Source organism: Rana temporaria, chromosome 3 (assembly GCF_905171775.1).
Source record: "Rana temporaria chromosome 3, aRanTem1.1, whole genome shotgun sequence".
NCBI classification, from domain to species: domain Eukaryota; kingdom Metazoa; phylum Chordata; class Amphibia; order Anura; family Ranidae; genus Rana; species Rana temporaria.
This window is the reverse complement of record NC_053491.1, coordinates 142,896,680-142,918,404: the sequence shown is the minus strand read 5'-3', so window position 1 is coordinate 142,918,404 and position 21,725 is coordinate 142,896,680. Positions and strand designations below refer to the sequence as shown.

The following is a 21,725-nucleotide window of genomic DNA, read 5'->3' as shown; positions in this document are numbered from 1 at the left end:
CACAGAAATGCTAATGACTGTTTTTTTTTCCTTTCTCACTGTTATTGGTAAACTCTGGAGACTGTGCCATTGGAAAATCCCATAAAGCTCAGCAGTTTCTGTGATGCAGCAGCCACCACATTTAGTAAGTTCAATTATTGTATGATCGTGTCACTTATGCCGGCCATATATGGTTCGAATCCTGGCCGGTTCAGGAGGATTATGCATTTTCTCCATTCTCGGGTAGAACCTTTCACCATGTCTGTATGGTGTATGTATTGATTTTTAGCCACAATATTTGCAGTTTGGCAAGTGGTCACCAAATCTATTTCAAACCTGTTCTGAATGGATGATGTGATATTCGGTTAAGAACCACAATAGGGCTTCCTTAAAACAGAAGGTATTTGCTTGTCTAACTTCCATTACAAATCTATAAAATAAGGATTTTTTAACCACTTCAGCACCGGAAGGATTTGCCCCCTTAATGACCAGGCCATTTTTTTGCTATACGGCACTGCGTCACTTTAACTAACAATTGCGCAGTCATGCATTGCTGTACCCAAACAATTTTTTCCCCACAAATAGAGCTTTCTTTTGGTGGTATTTGATCACTTCTGCGGTATTTTTCTTTTGCGCTATTGACAAAAAAAGAGCGTACATTTTGAAAAAAAAAACATTGGCCTGGATTCAGATACGAGTTACGACAGCGTATCTCCCGATACGCCGTCGTAACTCTGAGTGAGGGTTGTATCTATGCGCCTGATTCTTAGAATCAGTTATGCAAAGATTTCCCTAAGATCCGACCGGCGTAAGTCTCTTACACCGTCGTATCTTAGGCTGCATATTTACGCTGGCCGCTAGGTGGCGCTTCCGTAGATTTACCCGAGGAATATGCAAATTAGGTAGCTACGCCGATTCAGAAACGTAGGTCCGCCCCGGGGAATTTTGAGGTCGTTTACGTAAGGCTTTTTCCGGCGAAAAGTTACCCCTGCTATATGAGGCGTATCCTATGTTAAGTATGGACGTCGGGCCAGCGTAGAATTTTCCTTCGATTACGTCGTTTGCGTAAGTCGTTCGCGGATAGGGCTGTACGTAAGTTACGTTCACGTCTAAAGCATTGCCTATTTGCGGTGTAATTTGGAGCATGCGCACTGGGATACGTTCACGGACGGCGCATGCGCCGTTAGTCAAAAACGTAATTTATGTAGGGTCAGCCTTCATTACCATACAACACGCCCACTGCGTGGATAATTTGAATTCCGCTGGCTTACGCCGCACCACATACGCTACGCCGCCTTAACCTAGGGCGCAAGTTCTTTCTGAATATGGAACTTGCGCCCTAGTTATGGCGGCGTAATGTATCTGAGATACGTTACGCCCGCCGATAGATGCGAAAATGTATCTGAATCCGGGCCATTATTTTTTACTTTTTGCTATAATAAATAATTCCCGCAAAAGTATAAAAAAAAAATGTCTTCCTCAGTTTAGGTCGATATATACTCTTCTACATATTTTTGGTAAAGAAAATTGCAATTAGCGTATATTGATTGGTTTGTGCAAAAGTTAGAGGCCCAGATTCTCGTAGGACTTACCATGTACGCCGTCGTAAGTCCTAAACTGAGCCGTCGTATCTATGCGACTGATTCTTAGAATCAGTTACGCATAGATATCCATTAGATCCGCCAGGCGTAAGTCTCTTACGCCGTCGGATCTAAACTGCATTTTTTTTTTGCCCGCTAGGTGGCGCTTCCGTCGAATTACGCATCGAGTATACAAATGAGCTAGATACGCGAATTCACAAACGTACGCGCGGCCGACGCAGTAAAGTTATGACGTTTACGTTAAGCTTTTCCCGGCGTAAAGTTGCCCCTGCTAAATGAGGCGCAGCCAATGTTAAGTTTGGTCGTCGTTCCCGCGTCGAAATTTTAAAAAGTTACGTTGTTTGCGTAAGTCTTCCGTGAATGGGGCTGGACATCATTTACGTTCACGTCGAAACCAATGACGTCCTTGCGACGTCATTTGGAGCAATGCACACTGGGATATTTTACGGGTGGCGCATTCGCAGTTCGTTGGACGCGGGGACGCACTTCATTTAAATGATACACGCCCAATAACCCGCCGAATTTGAATTCCGCCGTGTGATTTACGCTACGCCGTGGCAACTTACGGAGCAAGTGCTTTGAGAATACAGCACTTGCCCACTGATACAAACAATGGGGCATAGTTTCTCCTACTGACGCCAACAATGGGGCCCAATAACATCAACGATGGGTGACAATTCTTCCCAATGACACCAACGATGGGACACAATTCCTCACAATGACACCAACGATGGGGCACAATTCCTCACAATGACACCAATGATGGGGCACAATTCCTCACAATGACACCAACGATGGGGCACAATTCCTCACAATGACATCAAGGATGGTGCACAATTCCTCACAATGACACCAAGGATGGGGCACAATTCCTTACAAATGACACTAACCATGGGGCATAGTTTTTCTCAATAGCACCAACAATGGGACCCAATGACTGGGCACAATCACTCTCACTGAAACAAACAATGGGGTGTTAATTTTTCCCACTAATGTCGGGACCTTTTCCACTCCCACTGACCACAGTCCAGCCCTCGTAAACTCTGAAGGACAGTAAACTGGCCCTTTGCTTAGAAAGTTTGGAGACCCGTGCTCCAGGGTATATATATATATATATATATATATATATATATATATATGATGTTTGGGGGTACAACAAGTGTAAAAAAGAGTCTTTAAGTGGTTAAAGCGGAGTTCCAACAATATAAATGTCAGCAGCTACAAAAAGTATAGCTGATGACATTTATTTATCTTACACTCACCTGTTGCGCGGTCCAGCGATGCGGGCGTATGACGCCCCTGCTCCTCTCCCCCACCTCTCTGCGGCGCTAGCATTGTCAATGTGGGCGCCCGGCCGGGCACGCACAGCGCATGCGCGAGCCGTGCTGTGCACTGTGACTGGCCGGGCAATCATCTGTGACCTGTGACGTGTCCCAGATGATTGCTGTGAGGGAGGGGGGGAGAGGTGAACTTCCTTCCGGTGCCACGGTGTCCTGAGAGGAAGTGGGAGCTGGATCTCTCTAAAAAGAGGGTATCCGCCCCCCCTAAAAAATATCATGCCAAATGTGGCATGTCAGGGGGTCACCTTCCCTTAAAGCGGAAGTTCCATTTTTTGGGTGGAACTCCGCTTTAATATGTACAGTCTGGAGCAGTGGTCTCCAAACTGTGGCCCTTTGCGTGCTTTTATCTGGCACTCTGAGCACCATTTCTTCCACTGATACCAACAATGGGGCATGAACAACCCCCCCGTCCCCTCTTCCACTGACCACAATGAAGGGCACAATTTCTCCTAATGACACCAATAATGGGGCACAACTTCTCCCAATGACACCAACAAATGGGTCCAATAACACCAATGGTGGGGCACAGTTCTTCCCAATGACACCAACAAATGGGTCCAATAACACCAATGATGGGGCACAGTTCTTCCCAATTACACCAACAAGTGGGCCCAATAACTACAATAACGTGGCACAATTCCTGCCAATGACACCAACAAATGGGCCCAATACCACCAATGATGGGGCACAGTTCTTCCCAATGACACCAACAAATGAACCCAATACCACCAATGATGGGGCACAGTTCTTCCCAATCACAGGGCACAATTCTACTGACACCACAGATGGAGCATTGTTTTTTCCCATTGATGTCGGGATGTTTCTACTCCCAATGACCACGGTCTGGCCCCTCAAAAAGGTCTGAAGGACAGGAAACTGGCCCTTTGTTTAGAAAGTTTGGAGACCCCTGGTATAAGGACTCATTCCTACCAGCAGGAGTGCATTATATTCTCTATAACTTTAGCCTACTGGCGTACATTGCATAGGGACAGTGCAATGTGTTGTCACAATTCATTGCAATGTTTACTTTTTACTTTTTTCTTTTTTCTTTGTTGGAGAGGCTCAAAATGACATTTCATGTAACTCTGTCCACCCTGTGAACTGAAACATCAGAACAATAGGTAAATTGCCTTTGTGTGTTAGAACTGCATTGAGCAATCTTACCAAATGTAGCCCCACGGAGCTGGTGGAAACAAGCCCTTAAGCCAGGGTTTCTCAACTCCAGTCCTCAAGGTGCCCCAACAGGTCATGTTTTCAGGCTTCCCATTATTTTGCATCAGTGATTTGATCAGTTTCACTGCCTTAGTAATTACCACAGCTGTTTCAACTGAGGAAAATCCTGAAAACATGACCTGTTGGGGCACCTTGAGGACTGGAGTTGAGATACACCGCCTTAAACTCTATACACACTATTGGATTGTCTGCAGATTTTTATCTTCAGATTTACCAAATTCATATAGTGCAAGGGCCTGCCTGATTGCATACACATTGAAACTCTTAAAGCGGGAGTTCACCCATTTATTAAATTTTTTTTTTCTCCCCTTAGATTCCTGCTCGTTCGGTCTAGGGGAATCGGCTATTTGTATTAAAATATGAGCAGTACTTACCCGTTTTCGAGATGCATCTTCTTCCGTCGCTTCCGGGTATGGGTCTTCGGGAGCGGGCGTTCCTTCTTGATTGACAGTCTTCCGAGAGGCTTCCGACGGTCGCATCCATCGCGTCACTTGTAGCCGAAAGAAGCCGAACGTCGGTGCGGCTCTATACTGCGCCTGCGCACCGACGTTTGGCTTCTTTCGGAAAATCGTGACGCGATGGATGCGACCGTCGGAAGCCTCTCGGAAGACTGTCAATCAAGAAGGAACGCCCATTCCCGCAGCCCATACCCGGAAGCGATGGAGAGGATGCATCTCGTAAACGGGTAAGTACTGCACATATTTTAAAACAAATAGCCGATTCCCCTAGAGAAAACGAGCAGGAATCTAAGGGGAAAAAGTGCCCTCTAAGGGTGAACCCCCGCTTTAAGCCTCGTACACACAATGCGAATTTCAGAGAGGGATTGTTGTTTGACAGGCTGTTGTCCGACATTATTACCACTAGTACGGACCTTTCGACAATTGTTTTCCAATTTTCGGACAAAAATGTTGGATGACAGGCTTTTTGGCGATTAGCATGCAAAAAAAAAACGGACCGATCATTCGTCCGATAATCTCATCGTGGTGCCTAAAGCTTGTTGTTTGTTTTTTTGGCAAGTTACAATAACACCATTATCCCTGAATTTTTAAGATCAAAGATACAACGTTGTTGGTGTCCCTTGTTAATTTTACATTGTATTTTTCCTCCGATTATGCAACATGGCTGGTTGAAGAACGGCCGCTCAGAAACGAACTGAAAAGCGCAAATCAACACTCACCAAACTTCTAAATTAGCAGAAGGTGCCCAAAGGGTGGTGCTCGAAAACTGAACTTCCTCTTTATAGTCTCATAGTACGTCACTACGTCCATGTTGTCGAGCGACACTTTACGTAACGTTAGAATGCAAGACAAGATCCTGGCACTCGCACTTTTGACAAGAATATCAGACGCTCGGTCATCCGACAATCGCACCGTGTGCACGAGGCTTTAAGGTTTGACCCAATAATATATGGTTTTGGTAAATCTGAAGACAAAAATCTGCAAAAAAAATCGAATAGTGTGTATGGGGCTTAAATCTGCTTTAATTATTATTATAACCAGTGGGCCAGATTCACAGAAGAAATACGCCGGAGTATCTACTGATACTCCGGCGTATTTTCAAATTTGCCGCGTCGTATCTTTAGTTTGAATCCTCAAACCAAGATACGATGGCTTTTGGCTTCGATCCGACAGGCGTACGGCTTCGTAAGCCTTCGGATCGTAGGTGTAATACTTCGGCGCCCGCTGGGTGGAGTTTGCGTAGTTTTCCGCGTCGGGTATGCTAATTAGCATTTTCCGTCGATCCACGAAGGTACGCGCGGCCGTCGCATTCTCTTACGTCGTCGCTAGTCAGCTTTTCCCGGCGTATAGTTAGAGCTGCTATTTTGTGGCCTATATTTAGACTTGCCATGTTAAAGTATGGCCGTCGTTCCCGCGTCGAATTTTTAATTTTTATTTTTTTGCGTAAGTCGTTCGTGAATAGGAAAGGACGTAACTCACGTCGACGTTCAAAAAATTACGTCGGTGCGACGTCATTTCGCGCAAAGCACGGCGGGAAATTTCAAAATTTCCCACAGTGCGTTCGGCGCGGGAACGCGCCTAATTTAAATGATCCACGCCCCATTTGAATTAGGCGGGCTTGCGCCAGAGGGATTTACGCTACGCCGCCGCAACTTTACAGGCAAGTGCTTTGTGAATCAAGCACTTGCCCGTAAAACTTGCGGAGGTGTAACGTAAACGCGATACGTTACACCGCCGTAAATGTCTGTGAATCTGGCCCAGTGTTTCTTTATGTTTAGTCACCAGAACAGGACTTTAAAGCTTGTCATACACCTGTAGAATTTTGTTCAAATATTTTTATATGTAAATTCTGAAATTGAGCTTGCCATTATTGAGTCAACAAATTTTGCACAAAAGTCCTTGAAATTTTGTCCAGACCTGCTACTCGAATGGAATCTCAGGCATATTAAACAGGTTTGTTTTGTGTCTAGACAATGCAAAGTTAAAATTCTTTACAATTGAGAAACAATTTCGCTCCTCTCCCTTCAACTTTTTTCATGGCTACGGTCAAAAACGATTGCCAATTTGAACTCACCAACGATTCGAAAATTAAATAAATGTTTGAAAACGTTCAAACAAGTTTCTACTATGGCCAGCTTAATGTTTTGTCTGTATCACTATATTTTGATTTAAAGTTTCAACCACTTTTTAGGAGTGCTTTTTTCCTATACAAAACATGACATTTCAGCAGGGTGTGGGTAAGGTCATCTAGTCCATGCATTTCATTGATGTTCAGGTCCTCCTGTGAGTGGAGCAGAGCCCACACTCTAGGGGTGGGACTCCAGTAAAGCACAGGGAGGTGTGGGACTGCTATCATGTAATGTGCACTGAGCATGTGCATGAAGCTCAACTTCCAGCTTTTTTTTTTTTTGTTGGTCTGGGAAAAAAGAAATTCCACAGTCATCTAAGAGGCACAGGAGGAAGCACAGCTCACAAGGCAAATATGCTCTTTATTACATAGTGACTTTGTGACTTCACAAATTGTTTTCTAATCTTCTCTTTATTTTTACAGAAGATAGCTGATCAAGCAAATTTACCCTGTGTGTCCCCAGCCAAGGAGGACAATGGTGCTAATCCAGGTGCCGGGACTTTTCCTAGGTAATGACAGTAGAATATGTGTGCATTGAATGAAGATCATCAAGATTGACTTACTTAGAAGAGTATGTAGAACTGTACTGTGATGCTACAGCATTCGGTTTCTACAGTTAGCCTCATACGTTTAAGACATTTAGGTTGACCTTTAGGATTTACTTTAACTAGGTTGATCTACTAAAAGTGGAGAGTGCAAGATGTGGTGCCGCCGTGCATGGTAGCCAATCAGCTTCAAACTTTAGCTTGTTCAATGAAGCTTCGACAAAAAAAAAAAAAAAAAAGCTTCATTCAAAAGAGCTGCACCAGATTTCGCACTGTCCAGTTTTAGTAAATCAAACCTTGTATCTTTATTGTATTGTGACGTGTATTTTAAATGCATTTTGTGATTGCACTACCTAGATGGTATGCAAACAATTTATATACAGTAAAACCTTGGTTTGAGAGTAACTTGGTTTAATAGCGTTTTGCAAGACAAGCAAAATGTTGCCTTGATATACAAGCGATGTCTTGATATAAGAGTAGCGTCATGTCACAACTGAGTATAAAAGAGAAGAGAGGAGCCTCTAAGTGTAGCAATATGGTTACATTTAATGAAGGTAAAACATTTAGCTACACTTAGAGGTGCCTCTCTTCTCTTTTATACCCTGTAAAAAAAAAAATGCTTTGATATACAAGTGCTTTGGATTACAAGCATGTTTCTGGAACGAATTATGCTTGCAAACCAAGGTTTCACTGAACTGTATACTGCCTTGGTTTGAATGTTCTTACTGTATGATGTTAAATGTTCTCATAATGAAGCAAATTAATCTTGTCTTCCATGTGTGACGGAAAGGTTTCAGGTGGTCTTTATTAAAGGAAAACTAGCAGGGTGTGTCAGGCAGGGGTCTGTTCCCAATTAAGTTGTGTAAGATGCATCCCCCAGCGTCCTGAGTTAATAGCTAACTGAATCTCTTATTATGCATGAAGCAATCTCAGCTATGTTAAGAGTGAGAAAAGTTAATTTTCACCATGAGAAACAGTTATACACGAGTTCATAGCTCACATTCAGACAAGTACAGGCATTGTTTTCTTTGGATTTTTTTTTTTTGTGGAACTACTAAGTTCAGCATGCCCTTTAGGTTTTCAGTTCCAAAGTCAGTGAACTGTGACTGCTGTTTGTAGAACACGATCTGTCATCTCATGGTATAGGCACATACAATAAATCTGTGTTACGACTTTTCTTCTTTTTTTTTTTTTTCTGAACTTCTCCACTTTATCAGGAATACTCCCTATGGAATTTGCTGACTTTCTACGCTAATTTTCGCATGAAACAATACTGCATCTAGTTTAATGACTTGCATTTGAAGGAAAGGAGAGCTGAGGGTTGTGGTTGGATTGTCCTTTGATCCAGACTTTTCTCTATCTTGACAAACTTTGTGTAAATGTTGCTTTTCTTTGTTCTTGCGGTACATACTTAGCGTACTGTAGTTTTTAACAATATATGCCACAAACTGTTTAAAAAAAAAAAAAAAAAGTTCAAACATGATTCATTTCCTTTTTACGGGTACTTGGAGTTTAACAAAAGAGCTTTATATCCTGTAGAACTAAAATGGTTAATTACCCCCAACAGTGGGGGGTAGGAAAGAAAAGCAATATCAGTGCTGCAATTCCTAACTGCTTTGTAGATAAGGTTTGAAGGGAACATTGTGTTTGCAGCTGCCTGGCTTTAGCCTCCCATCAAAAGGCATTACCATTTACCACTACCTCTAATGAATAAGGCTCATCATGTATGTGGTAAAGACGCGTTTTGGAACAGGAACACATACGCTAGTTAGGTGCAGTCATGGTCTGCACATCAAAGTACATCTAGCACCAGCGTGACTTTTGGCCAACATTTTGGAGAATTCCCATTGCACTACTGTTAAGCTAATGGGCATGTAGTATCAGGTCCTCCTTATTCTGGACAGAAGAAACGAATGGTGATCCCTCTGTCTGTTATATGAGCATGTCCAGAGACCAATTTACACATGTACGGTTTATGAAGTTGATTACTCTCCATTCTGTTTGTTTGGGTCAGTGGTTTCCACACTGGCCAGATGCAGCCCTTTGCTTGCCTTTAATCGGTCCTTGAGGCATTATTCTTGCCAAGGGCACCAACAGTTGGGGAAAATTCCTGCCACTGACATCAACAATCAGGCACTATTCCTCCCCCAAAACCAAAAATGGGGCATTGTTTGATCCTACTGGGCACAACCCCCCTAAAGACTGAACGACAGTAAACTGGCCCTTTGTTTAGATAGATTGTAGACCCATGGTTTAGGTGATAGGCTGATCCTCTTGTACATTTCTGTGCTCAACTATTCTTTTAACTAGGGTGACCACATTTCCAAACTACTATTCAGGGACACCCCCCTTCCCAAAAATTGGCTTGTACTGTAACGAATCACAGCACAGTGATTGGATACAAGAGGCAGGATTTATGATTTCTCTAATCACAAGCAGGGGGTGGAGACTGTGCTCCTCCAGGCATTGTCCTCCTGGACAAGTACTGTCAGTGAGTAAAGCGGTGATGTGGTAGTCTTTTTTTGGGGGCATTAGTTTGGCTTGGGGGATGGCTGTGTCAGTTATATTCCGGGACACTGTATTGTAATGAAGGTGCCTGGGACAGACCTACAAAATGCGGGTCTGTCCTGGGCAATCCGAGTAACGTGGTCACCCTACTTTTAACCCAGTTGGAGGGACACATGCAGCCTATTTCTATTCTAATCAAGTAATATGTGCTTGTCTGAAATCACTCTTCTAGAAATCTTTCTCATGGAAAGCAAGATACAATTGTGGTTGAACTGGATGGACTTGTATCTTTTTTCAACCTGACTAACTATGTAACAATATAGGGCCCATTGCCATTGTTCGGTAGTCTAAGGCTTCATTCACATCTGGAGTTTTGAGAACCTGGGCAGAATCACCACTCGTATTTTAATGGCATCTAATCGTAATGCGGTTTTGCTGCACCAAACCACATTGCGCAAAGCATGTCGTCCAAAAGAAGCTCCTCCTCTTTTTTGGAAGACGTGCTTCACACAATGCGGTGAGATTTATTGCGGCAAATCCACACTGCTTTTAGGTAAAATGAATGACACCCAAACACGTGTGGTGCATTTTGCCACTATCGAGGGAAGAATCGCAGTTATTCTGCCTAAGATTGCAAAACGCCAAATGTGAACAGGGCATTATTCACACACATTTCATTTGTAGGTTAGATTATTATTATTATTATACAGGATTTTATGTCAACAGTTTGCACCAGGCTTTACAAAATAAGGGAGCGAGCATAGTTGCAATACGATTCAATATAGGAAGGTTCTGCTCATGAGAGCATACAATCTAATAAGAGGTGCAAGTGATTAGAATTTAATAACTGTGGGGGATGAGGTGATAGGAAAAAGTAAAAGTATCGTTGGAGGTGGATTAGGCTTCCTTGACGCAAAGACGAGTTTTCAAGGATCGCCTAAAGGTGGGTAGAGTAAGTGTTAGCTGGACAGATCGTGGTAGAGAGTTCCAGAGGAAAGGAGAAGCTCTGGAGGTGATGTGGGGGCTTTTTTTTTTCAGTTTTAGAGTGGAGAGGGATTAAAACATCTGTCAGGCTTTTATTGCTGTCTGTGTCCCCATTATAGAAATTCATCCTCTTCTTTTTCCTGTTTGATCCCACCAAGAGTTGGGTTGTCACCATAAGGGGAAATCATCCAATGGTAACCCTAGTTCTGATGAGAACAAGGAATTCCCTGACTGGCGGGATTTCCACGTACTTCCTGTTGTGCTTATGGGGCACAGATGGGGAAATATATTGCCAAGAGACACAGTTTCCAAAAAACGGACCAGGGTTACAACCTTCCCTTACTCTATCCAAACTGGGGAAAAAAAATTGGCTTTAGCTCTGCTTTATGGTATTACACAAGAATGCGCGCATCAAGCTTTTAGTAGTATAGGAATGTGTGCAGCTGTGCTACAAATAAGGCAAAAAAGTGTACAGGAATCCTTTTATATAAGGGGTGATTCTCGAGATATATATATACTGATTACTGCACATCATTCCTCTCTATATTGTGTGATGATAAATAAGGAGGAATCATTTTTGCCAGAAACGTTAGTTACCAAATTACTCATCCTGGACCACAGTTTGCGTTGGCGTAATACCAGCACACAGCAAATGATCCTATTGGCTGTACTGATGTGTCCTCTTTTGTCTAATTTGTGTATGTGGGGTGGGTTTATGTGACACTTTAACATTTTTATTTTACTGTTTCCTTTGTTTACGTTTGTGCTATTTCCCTGCTGCAGGGAGTTTGTTAGAGTGCTCTTTGTCTGTGTGACTAGCAGCAATTAAAGGTAATTGTAAACCCACCCAGGAATTTTACGCCTGTAGCTGTCAGACTGTAATATTTTCTAATGCCCTTGAATACAGCGCCCATTCTTGCTCCTGCCGACATGTAGAATTGGACTGGCTGTGAACCTTCTCCTTGCTGTCCTAAAAATGCACATAAAATATATGATTTTTAAATGCAGCACAGTAGTTTAGTGGCTAGCATTCCTGCCTTGCAGCACTGTGGTTCTTGGCTCATATCTCAACCAGGACACTACCTGCATAAAGTTTGCATGCACTTTCTGCTCGAGACATGTTACCTGTCTAAAATGTCCCTAGTATGTGTTTATATGCAGTGTATTAAGCCTGGTACACAGGGGCCAAATGAAACCCAGCTGACATTCGGTCCCTGTGTACGGCAGCCGTGTGACAGAAGCCGGCTCTGAGCCAATGGATAAGAGCGCTAACCTAAGTGTTCGGGCGGGGAGGGCGTCGCCACGTCAAAACACAATAGCTCAGCAGGAGAGTTGGCTGTACTAACATTGGATTGTTAGTGCAGCAGCTCCGATCTGAGCTGTCGGATTCTTTTCGTTTCTCCCCGCTGGGTTGAACGAATAAATAATTAGTAGTGTGTGTAGGAGGCTTTATGGACCATAGATCGGAAGCTCCTTGAGTGCAAGGAATGGCAATGTAGAGACCCTACGGTCACATACGCTTTAATTCTTTTTTTATTTTATTTTTATTCAATCAAAATGAAAGCCATAGCTTACCTTTAGGTAAATATACACTACCTTTCAATTCAAATAAACTGAGTTGTTTTGCCAGGGTGGAATATGTTTGCAGCGTTTAGATGCTTTGTTCATGAATACAGTATTTCAGTGAGATTCTGGTTAAAACAGAAATGCAATTGGTAATTTACGATTTGTATCCAATTATTGATCAAAATCCACTTCCTGTGTGTAGCACAATATCACTTTTAATGGTTTGTTATACATCGTTATTGAAACAGGTCAATCTAAAAGTCACAGCAACCAATCAGATTATTAGCTCATCTAGGCAATTTTAAATTTTTTAAGTTAAGGATGAGATACCGCTGTCGATCAGAGATTAATTCAATGCATGGCAAGAGATAATACATTTTATTTGATCTGGTTTACTGTACTTTGGCATGTTTTGTATGTTGTGTAACGCTGCATTAAGTCAAATGTCTTTTTGGTACCAACTTGTTGAATTAAGTTAAATCTCTGATGTGCATTAATGGAATTTTCTAACCTTTTTTTTCTTTTCTTTTTTTTAATTAGTCGTACTGTTTGGAATTGTCCATTCTCAAGTACCAGAGTTCAGCCATGGATGTGCTGAAGGCAGCTGCTACCCAGCCACTGGTGACCTGCTGAATGGACGGGCACAGCAACTCGTTGCATCTTCTACATGTGGTCTCCAGAAGCCAAGTCCATTCTGTATTGTTAGCCATCTCCAGGTAAAAGCCTCTTTCTCTACTCCCTATAAATTTTGCTCCCTTCCCACACACTTTGTAAGGATTTTTTTCCCATGACATATGAGAAGGGGAACATGGACACACTCAAATCCTAAGGGGGATCTGCAAATCTTCCCAGGCAGGAATGAAGCTCTCCCCCTCAACATTCCCCGTTAAACAAGAAACATCTGGCAGAGGGGGCTGTAATGTGCAATGTGAATATTCACACACATATGCATTGTTTGAACAGTTGCATCTGCATAGTGTTTCCTGTCCCTGTTTACACGGCTTTCAGCCCTCTGTTTTCTGGATTAACTCTGTGTTTTCCACAAAGCCACAAGATAGCATCTGCCGTCCCCTCCATTCCTGTGATCACTTTACAAGAATCATTTTTTTTAAACTTTATTCAACCTTTACATTTTACATAAAAGTAGCATGTTCCTTCTGTCTAAAACTATGAAGGGAATTTATCAAAACTGAAGCAGCTCACATGGCAATCAATCAGTTTCTATCTTCCATTGTCAAAGCTGAAGGCCTCGTACACAAGACAGAGAATCTCGTTGTAAAAGAAACATCGTTTTCCTCGACGAGTTCCTTGTCAGGCTTATCGAGAAACTTGACAAGCTTTCTTTGCGTACACACTGTCAAGACAAAATCTCATTGTTCTCAAACGCGGTGACGTACTACACGTACGACGGCACTATAAAGGAGAAGTTTGATTCCACTGGCACAACCCTTGGGGCTGCTTTTGCTAATCTCATGTTACTGCGTGTAAAGTTAAAGTTTGGTAAGAGACGATTCACGCTTTTCAGTCTGTTACAGCTTGACGAATCTCCATTACGAACGCTACTTTTACCGAAGGTGCGCTCCCGTCTCATACTTTATTCTGAGCATGCGCGGGTTTCTAAGCATACACACGAACGTGTTTCTCGTTGTAAACCAGCCCGACGAGAAACACGACGAGGAAATTGAGACTCCCGACGAGAAAAAAGAGAACTTGTTCTCTTTTTTTCTCGTCGAGAACCACAACAGTTTTCTCAACGAAAAACATACACACGACCGTTTTCCTCAGCAAAAAAGCTCTGCCACCAAGTTTCTTGATGGATTTTGTCGAGGAAAACGGTCGTGTGTACAAGGCCTAACTGAACAAGCTGAAGATTTAAGCTGATTGGTTGCCATGCACAGCTGCTCCAGATTCTGTCTGCTCCAGTTTTGACAAGTTCCCCTCTAATGTTTTTTTTTTGTTTTGGGTGGAGGGTAACATAAGCAAATTATTTGGAGTATGAAGATGGAAAGGCGATTAATTTACTAAAAGCAAATAAGCAGTTCACTTTGCAATGGATGTTGCGCTTTATAAGGGAATTTACCCCTTAGGCTAGCTTTGCATCTAAACATTTTCCATTCCATGTTTGTGTGGGCACAGCAGACCATTCATTTGAATGGGCTGTTGTGCCTGCAGAAAAAGGGTCCCTTTTTTTTTTTTTTTATCGCAGCTGCACTGAAACCACATGGTGGGGGTGCCAATAAAGTGGGAGTAAACTCCTTTGTATTTTTACCTATAGGTAGGCCTATAATAAGGCATACCTGTAGGTACAGTAAATATCTTCTAAACATGCACCGTTTTAGGAGATATTTACTTTAGACACAGCCGATGACATCACCAGCGCATGTGCTCTGAAGGCGCAGCATACCCATGCCGTGCTGTAACGACTTGACCATGCATCTCACCGAAGACCAGGTGATGATGGAAGCGCCTTCTGCAGTGGCAGCGCGCAGCTGGAGGGTTTTGTTTTTAGGTAAGTCTGCCATAATGTGCTAGTATGCGATGCATACTAGCACATTATGATTTAACCGCTTCCATACTGGGCAAGCTCTGGCATTCCTCTCCTACATGTAAAAATCACCTTACTTTACTAATAGAAAACATTGCTGTTGGTTAACGTGGTTAACGAGCGTTTCACAATACGAGCACTGTGGGGGAGCCATTTGGATATGCTCGAAAAACCAAAAAAATACTCCATTCCTGGGCCTTTCCAAGTTCAGCCGAGCTGTCCTCAGGTGTTTGCGAGGCTCTCCGGTGCCCCCACCTCTGGCCACATGCGGTATTGCATGCCATTGAAGTCACGTGGAACTAATTATTTTCGTTTTCCATTGACTTCTATGGGGAAACACACTTTCGGAGTGCTTTCGGATTACGAGCATTCTCCTGGAACACATTATGCTTGTAATCCGAGGTTCCACTGTATATAATAAATTTTTAATCTCAGATACCTTCATTCACACAACCGAGATGAATGAAGGAATCCTTCCCGCCAGGACAATGCCGCTGTCAGAATACATCGATCAGCGGCTGTAGAGAGTTTTCTAGCATGCCACTTTTGACAGACGTCAATAAAATTATCGACTTCTGTCAAGCAGGGGAGGTGACACACTGATCGTAATACAAACGGTCCCTACTGAACCGGCTCAATTTTAATAAGCAGTGTATAGATCGCTTTAGACTTTTTCCCTTTCAGTCCACAGACTGAACAAAAGAAATCTAACAGTGTATGGCCAGCGTAATACTATTGATATGTTATCAGTTATGTGAGACTTTAGCCCCTTCAACAGGGAAATGAAAAACTGCCTGTGAAGACCATCTATTACTATAAATGTCACTGTCTTCCACATATAAATACGTGCCCATCGTCCCAAGATAGTCCTTTGTGTTGCAGCTCTTTTTTTCTGTTTGAACTAAATGTAATATCCTAATTAGTTTCTAATTATAACCACTTCCTTTTTTTCTTGAGCTGTGTTACAGCTAATGTCTTGAAGGAAATGTTTGTCACTCCACCTCTTGATGTAGCAACTTAAATGGTTTGTTTTACAACCCAGAGATCTCAGAAATACAATTTTTTTTTTTTTAAAGAGTTTTCTGCCTTTAGGCCCTTAAAGCACATTGGGTGACTATTGTGGGGTACAACCTATAAGCTTTTTGTTTTTTTCAGAAAAAACACATCCAATGTTTTTATTATCTATTGTTGTGTAAGACTCAAGCCTGGTACACATGACCAGGTTTCCGTCAGGAAAACTGCCAGGAGAGCTTTGGCCAGAAAAACCGGCCTGTGTGTATGCTTCCTCACAGTTTTCCTGACAGGAAAACTGCCCGGAAACCCGGCGGGAAAATAGAGAGCCTGCTCTTTTTTCCCGCCGGGAGTTTTCCTATGGGAAACACTGGGAGGGAGCATACACACGGCCGGAATTCCTGGCCAAAGCTCTCCCTGCAGTTTTCCCGATTGGGAATCCCGGCCGTGTGTACGGGGAAACTTACCGAGCAGGTTCTCAGTTTTCCTGGCGGACTTTATACCGCCGGGAATCCCTGTCGTGTGTACAGGGCTTCAGATAAATTCTGCTTAAAACCTTAGCGGCTAGGCAGCATGCATTTTTTGACTGATCAGTAGTGAATTACAAATCTTTTTCATGTTGTGTCCCAGCAGCACAAGCTATTTCTTTAGCAAAACATTTGCAGTCATGCCCCTGTAACTACTATTTTTGGTATGCATAATGTACCCTACATTATATTCTCTAATAGTAAGAAAATACTTAAAATGGTGTGCTGCTTGCTTTCTGTTATGTGCTGTCTTTCATTGGAAAGTTTGCTTAGAAATGTGCTATTGTAATAAACCAGGTCATGGTGTTGTGAGCAGGGAAGGGGCAGTGCAGCACAGTGGAGGGGGTCATTAGATTATCTACATAGGAAGGAGAGTATTATTCATGACCCAGTAACCCATGGTCATGTGGTACAACATGATTCATTATGCTAGCAAAAAGTGAGATAAAAAGCTCTGTCAAGGCTTTCTGTCGCCTTAGCCTGATATTTACCCTTACTGTGACACTTTCTATAGTGGGTTGTAATTTACCAAGGCAAGGAAGACCTTCGGTCATTTTTCCATCTATTAGCTTTTCTGCCCTTGTTGTTTTAACTTTGGATAGTAAACTTTCTGACAGTAAATACCTTATACAGCCCACTTCTGTTTCTTGTCTGGTCAGAAATAGAGGTGGGGGTGAGTCATAAGAGGGCAAATGAAAGCTGCAGAGCTGGAGTTGTGCCTCTGTGTAAATACAGGAAGTAAATAGGCAGCAGCTTCAGCTGCCTACTGTTTAAAATGGTTGCAGGCAGAATCGGTGTAGGGAGATTTCTGCAGCATATTTGGCAAGTGCAGAATTGGAGTGTATATATAAAATAATATACAAATAGGTTAGAGGGAAGCTTCAGAATGGCAAAGATGTTTTTATTACAAATTATGTGAGCAAACTGCAGTTCCTCTTGAAGTTCTAAGCTATGTAATGGTGTAATCAACTAAAGATCAGAATTGATGACTTGCTAAACATCACTGCTGTTTGTTCTTCTTCATATGCTCATATCTCTTGGCTGAATGCCTGTCGAAGATCACTTTGTATATCCCTCTTTATGTACAAATGATTAAAACTGAAATAATTGTTTTTTAAATTGATAACCAATGGCTTCATGTGATGTGTAGACAAGTCACAAAACATAGGATCTACTAAAGGCAAATGGGCTGTTTTACTTTGCAAGATCATTTTCCTCAGAGCTTAGTGAATAAAGTGACAGAATACCCAATTGCGTGCAAAAAAACAGCATTTTTGCATGCACATGATTGGATGATGGAAGTCAGCAGAGTTTCGCCTATTAGACTTTATTACATCAACCCTAATATTTACGATGCAATATTACTGCTAGTATTATTTATGTATAGTTTTGTATAAAAAATAAAAAAAATAGGAAAATACAACATTAAGCTGAGTTGATATTTCAAGGTCTTGACCTATTATAGAAATAAAATATACTGTTGAATCTTGTTAATAAGAATAATCCTATGTGCTGAAATAAAAGGACACCAGGTATCAGCAATAAGGGAGACCCACTCAGGAGTTGGAACATTTTCCTGCACTGTAATACCATACAGATCATCAAGGTTTTACTGCTAACATCTGCTTTCATCAATATAAACACACATAACAGCCTAAGACAAAACATGCATTCAAATACCTGGCCATTTCCCAGAGGACAAGGCTGTTTTTGTGATGTTGATTTCATCCTCAGTTTGATGTATCTCACTTATTCTTTCTATATATTTTGTTACTTGTTTTGTCATAAATTATCTTTAGAGCAGTGGGTCTCAACCTGGGAGTCGGGACCCCCTTGGGAGTCAAATGAGGATTTGCCAGCGGTCACCAAAGCCTGGGCTGTTCCTGAAGCCTGCGGCCGCCCACTCAACCTCTTCACAGCCGCCCATTTAGTTATGGCATAGCTGGGGGGGCAGGGACTAGAGGTCAGCTGACTGGTGGGGAATGTGAAGTGGGAGGGGCTGGAGGAGACCCTATCTGCTGATTTCAGCATAGGTTTCACTGCTACGAGAAATCACAAAGTCCGAGACACAGTGAGTAACACTACCTGTGATTAGAGTTGCCTTTAAAAGTCCCCACTACAGTTCTCAGATCAGCAGATGACCTTGATCAAGAGCACCTAAGTTGGCTGATCCCAACTCCCCGCCAGCACTGCCACTGATCCCAACTCCCCGCCAGCACTGCCACTGATCCCAACTCCCCGCCAGCACTGCCACTGATCCCATACTCCCCACCAGAGAGTAAGAGAAGGAATAAAAATAGAGAATACATGGAAGGGAGAGGAAAAGAGGGGGAGGAACAAAGAAAAAGGGAGAGAGAGAATAAGAGAACAAGAAAGACGTCTAGAGAGGGATGGGGATAACAAACAAGAAATTAGGATAGAGAGAGATTAAAGGGAAAGAAAGGCGAACAAAGAGAGTGGTACATCCTAAAATGCACTATAAGGGGTTTTAATATTGTGCGATTGGAAGGGACTCGGTGAGCGCTAAATGTCCGTGGGTTAGGGGCGCAAATTACTTGTCTTACCTTGGGTGCCAACAACCCACGGTAAGAAAATAATTTTACCGTTAGGGGTCCCCACAACTTGGGAAATTTTATCAAGGGGTCACGGCACTAGACAGGTTGAGAACCACTGCTTTAGAGGGTGGAAGTACGCAAAGGGGTTGATTTACTAAAACTGGAGAATGCAAATCTGGTGCATCTCTGCATAGAAACCAATCGGCTTCAAGGTTTTTTTTGTCGAAGCTTAATTGAACAAGCTGACGTTAGAAGCTGATTGGCTACCATGCACAGTTTGCACTTTTTTAGTTTTTAGAAAATCAACCTCACATTTTCAGCATATGGTAAGTGGAGTTGTTCCACAATATTGACCTATGATCTGTCTTTATATTTGGCTTCTAGTAACATGGAAACGTGTGTCTATCTTTTCACAGGATGAAAAGAAATGTTTCACGTGTGATTCGCGAAAACTATATAACGCTGTGGATAATACAGAAAGTCATCTTATTGAAAACGTAGTCACAACTTTTGATCCTAATCGCTTTAATTTGTGGTGGCAGTCAGAAAACGGTAAGACTTGGTTTAATAAAGTAGAGTTTTCTTCTTTTTTTAATCCCCCCTCCCCAATCATGATTTATCTGTGTTGGGTCTGACCAGATTTTTGTATTTATTCTACCTTCATTCAGTAAGACCAGGCTCACACTGGGCTGCAGGAAGAAGCCGTGCGAGTTCAGCTAAACTCGCAGGATTTAACTCCCGCTTGTCAGTCCTGATTTCGGCCGCGTTTACAGAGATGTAAATCATGGGCCGAAATCGCAAGACGTAGTACAGAAACTACTTTTTGAAATCGGTGTCGCACCGATTTGGATGGTGCCACTACTGGCAAATGCTGCCGATTTGACATATAAAATCGCACCAGTGTGAACCAGGGCTGAGGGTAATCTTAAATTACTGGTTCCAGTGTTGAGGTTGTAAAATGAAAGCAAATCTCTACATTGACATGTACCCTGTCCCAGATATCCCAGTGAATACAATTTTCAAATTAAAGTACATAGATGGATGGAAATTCGGTTGGTTCAGCAGGGATCTGCTGAATTTCGATCCATGTGTGGCCACTGCAATTAAACAGAAGTCAACCTAAAGATTAACCTTCCTGTTGAATAAAAGCCACTCTATCAGTGCCAATTTGTGTACTTAACATAATCGCACAGCGGGAAGGATTTCCCATCCACCCTGAATTTGTGGATGGGGGTATTGGTTGAGTTTTTTTTTTCATTGAGCCCACTCACTGGATGAATAAAAACTGAACCATGTATAGCCAGTTTTAGGTTGTAAACTCTTTGAGGGCACAGACTGGATGTGAATGTACAATATATGTAAAGTGTTGTGCTATATAGACGGAGCATATCCCTACTATAATCATTTTTTGCATATTATTTATGATAGAGGAAAACTAACTTTTATTCTTTCCTCTATTGAGCCATCTCTCAGCAGGCGGTCTCAGAAGGCATAAAACAGACACTAATGTTTTTTTCTCTTTCTTATGAAGGTGTGGAAAATGTCACAATCCAGCTGGATCTTGAAGCAGAATTCCATTTCACTCATCTCATCATGACCTTTAAGGTTAGAAATCCATGACTTCCCCTAGCAAACACAATTGCTACCAGTGTGTTATTAGCTTATAGAAGGGTCCATTGTTAAGGACACTGTTCATTGTACAATGAGATTATTCAAGCTACAATGTAGACATGGGTTCAAAACCGATAGCTGTGTAATTTTTTTCACATACTCAGGAAAGGATGCAGGATATTTATTGTATATATGATTTGGCTTCAGACAAGCATTTATGTAAGCATTCTTTGTTTATGGACACAGAAGTTATGCATACAAAATGTCTTTGTCTGGCTTCCAAACAGATGTCTGGAATTAACATATGGCTTGTAGATACTACGCTACATTATAGGCGCAGTATAGTTTAGCAAATACCCTTGTGTTATTGGCAGGCAACCACGTTGGACTTTGTTTTGCCAGGAGCATTATTATGCAGTCAAACTATGCACATTTAAACACTTAAGTTTTTCAAGCAGATGTTTATGTTAATAGAAAAAAAATCTTGATTTTCGTAGACCTTCCGGCCAGCTGCAATGGTTATTGAAAGATCATCAGACTTTGGTAAAACATGGAACATCTACAGATATTTTGCATATGATTGTGAGTCGTCATTCCCTGGAGTTTCTTTTGGGCCAATGAAAAAAGTTGATGATGTCATCTGTGACTCTCGATACTCTGACATTGAACCTTCCACAGAGGGAGAGGTAATTAATTTATTTTAATTTTTAGTATGTTGTCAACATTTACCTTACATTTTTAACTTTATTTTTTTCTGATGTCTACTTGTATCACAGGTTATATATCGTGTCTTGGATCCAGCTTTTCGTATTGATGATCCATATAGTCCTAGGATTAAAAGTAAGTCATCCAATGTATTGTTTGTCTTTTTACCTGTAAAACTAGATAATCCATTGCCCAAAACTATTTTGCTGGTTCTCTACTGTTCACAGTAAAAGGATAACAAACTTGGAGGCAATTACATTTTTAATTTAACTGAAAGGCCAGCAATCACTTGCAGGAGAAAAGCTGTTACTAATGCATTTTTTCTAAAGGAATTTAAGTGGACAAGATTTAAATAAATTGTGGTTGGATAACATATTGCAATAGTATAATAGGGTATTATTTTAAAGCTGCTTGGGTTCTGTTATCCTT

The 21,725-nt window shown here is 41.9% G+C and overlaps 1 protein-coding gene across 1 annotated transcript in view; it reads left to right on the top strand.

Annotated features, from left to right (window-relative positions):
- The first annotated feature begins 6,985 nt into the window (after nt 1–6,985).
- LAMB1 (laminin subunit beta 1) overlaps nt 6,986–21,725 on the top strand; it is a 64,606-nt gene continuing 49,866 nt past the window's right edge. The window contains exons 1-7 of the mRNA XM_040343550.1: nt 6,986–7,087; nt 7,163–7,248; nt 12,883–13,058; nt 19,397–19,532; nt 20,512–20,585; nt 21,089–21,277; nt 21,368–21,431. Of these exons, the coding sequence (XP_040199484.1) occupies nt 7,215–7,248; nt 12,883–13,058; nt 19,397–19,532; nt 20,512–20,585; nt 21,089–21,277; nt 21,368–21,431 (673 nt within the window). The 5' untranslated portion in view covers nt 6,986–7,087; nt 7,163–7,214. The remainder of the gene's footprint in view (nt 7,088–7,162; nt 7,249–12,882; nt 13,059–19,396; nt 19,533–20,511; nt 20,586–21,088; nt 21,278–21,367; nt 21,432–21,725) is intronic.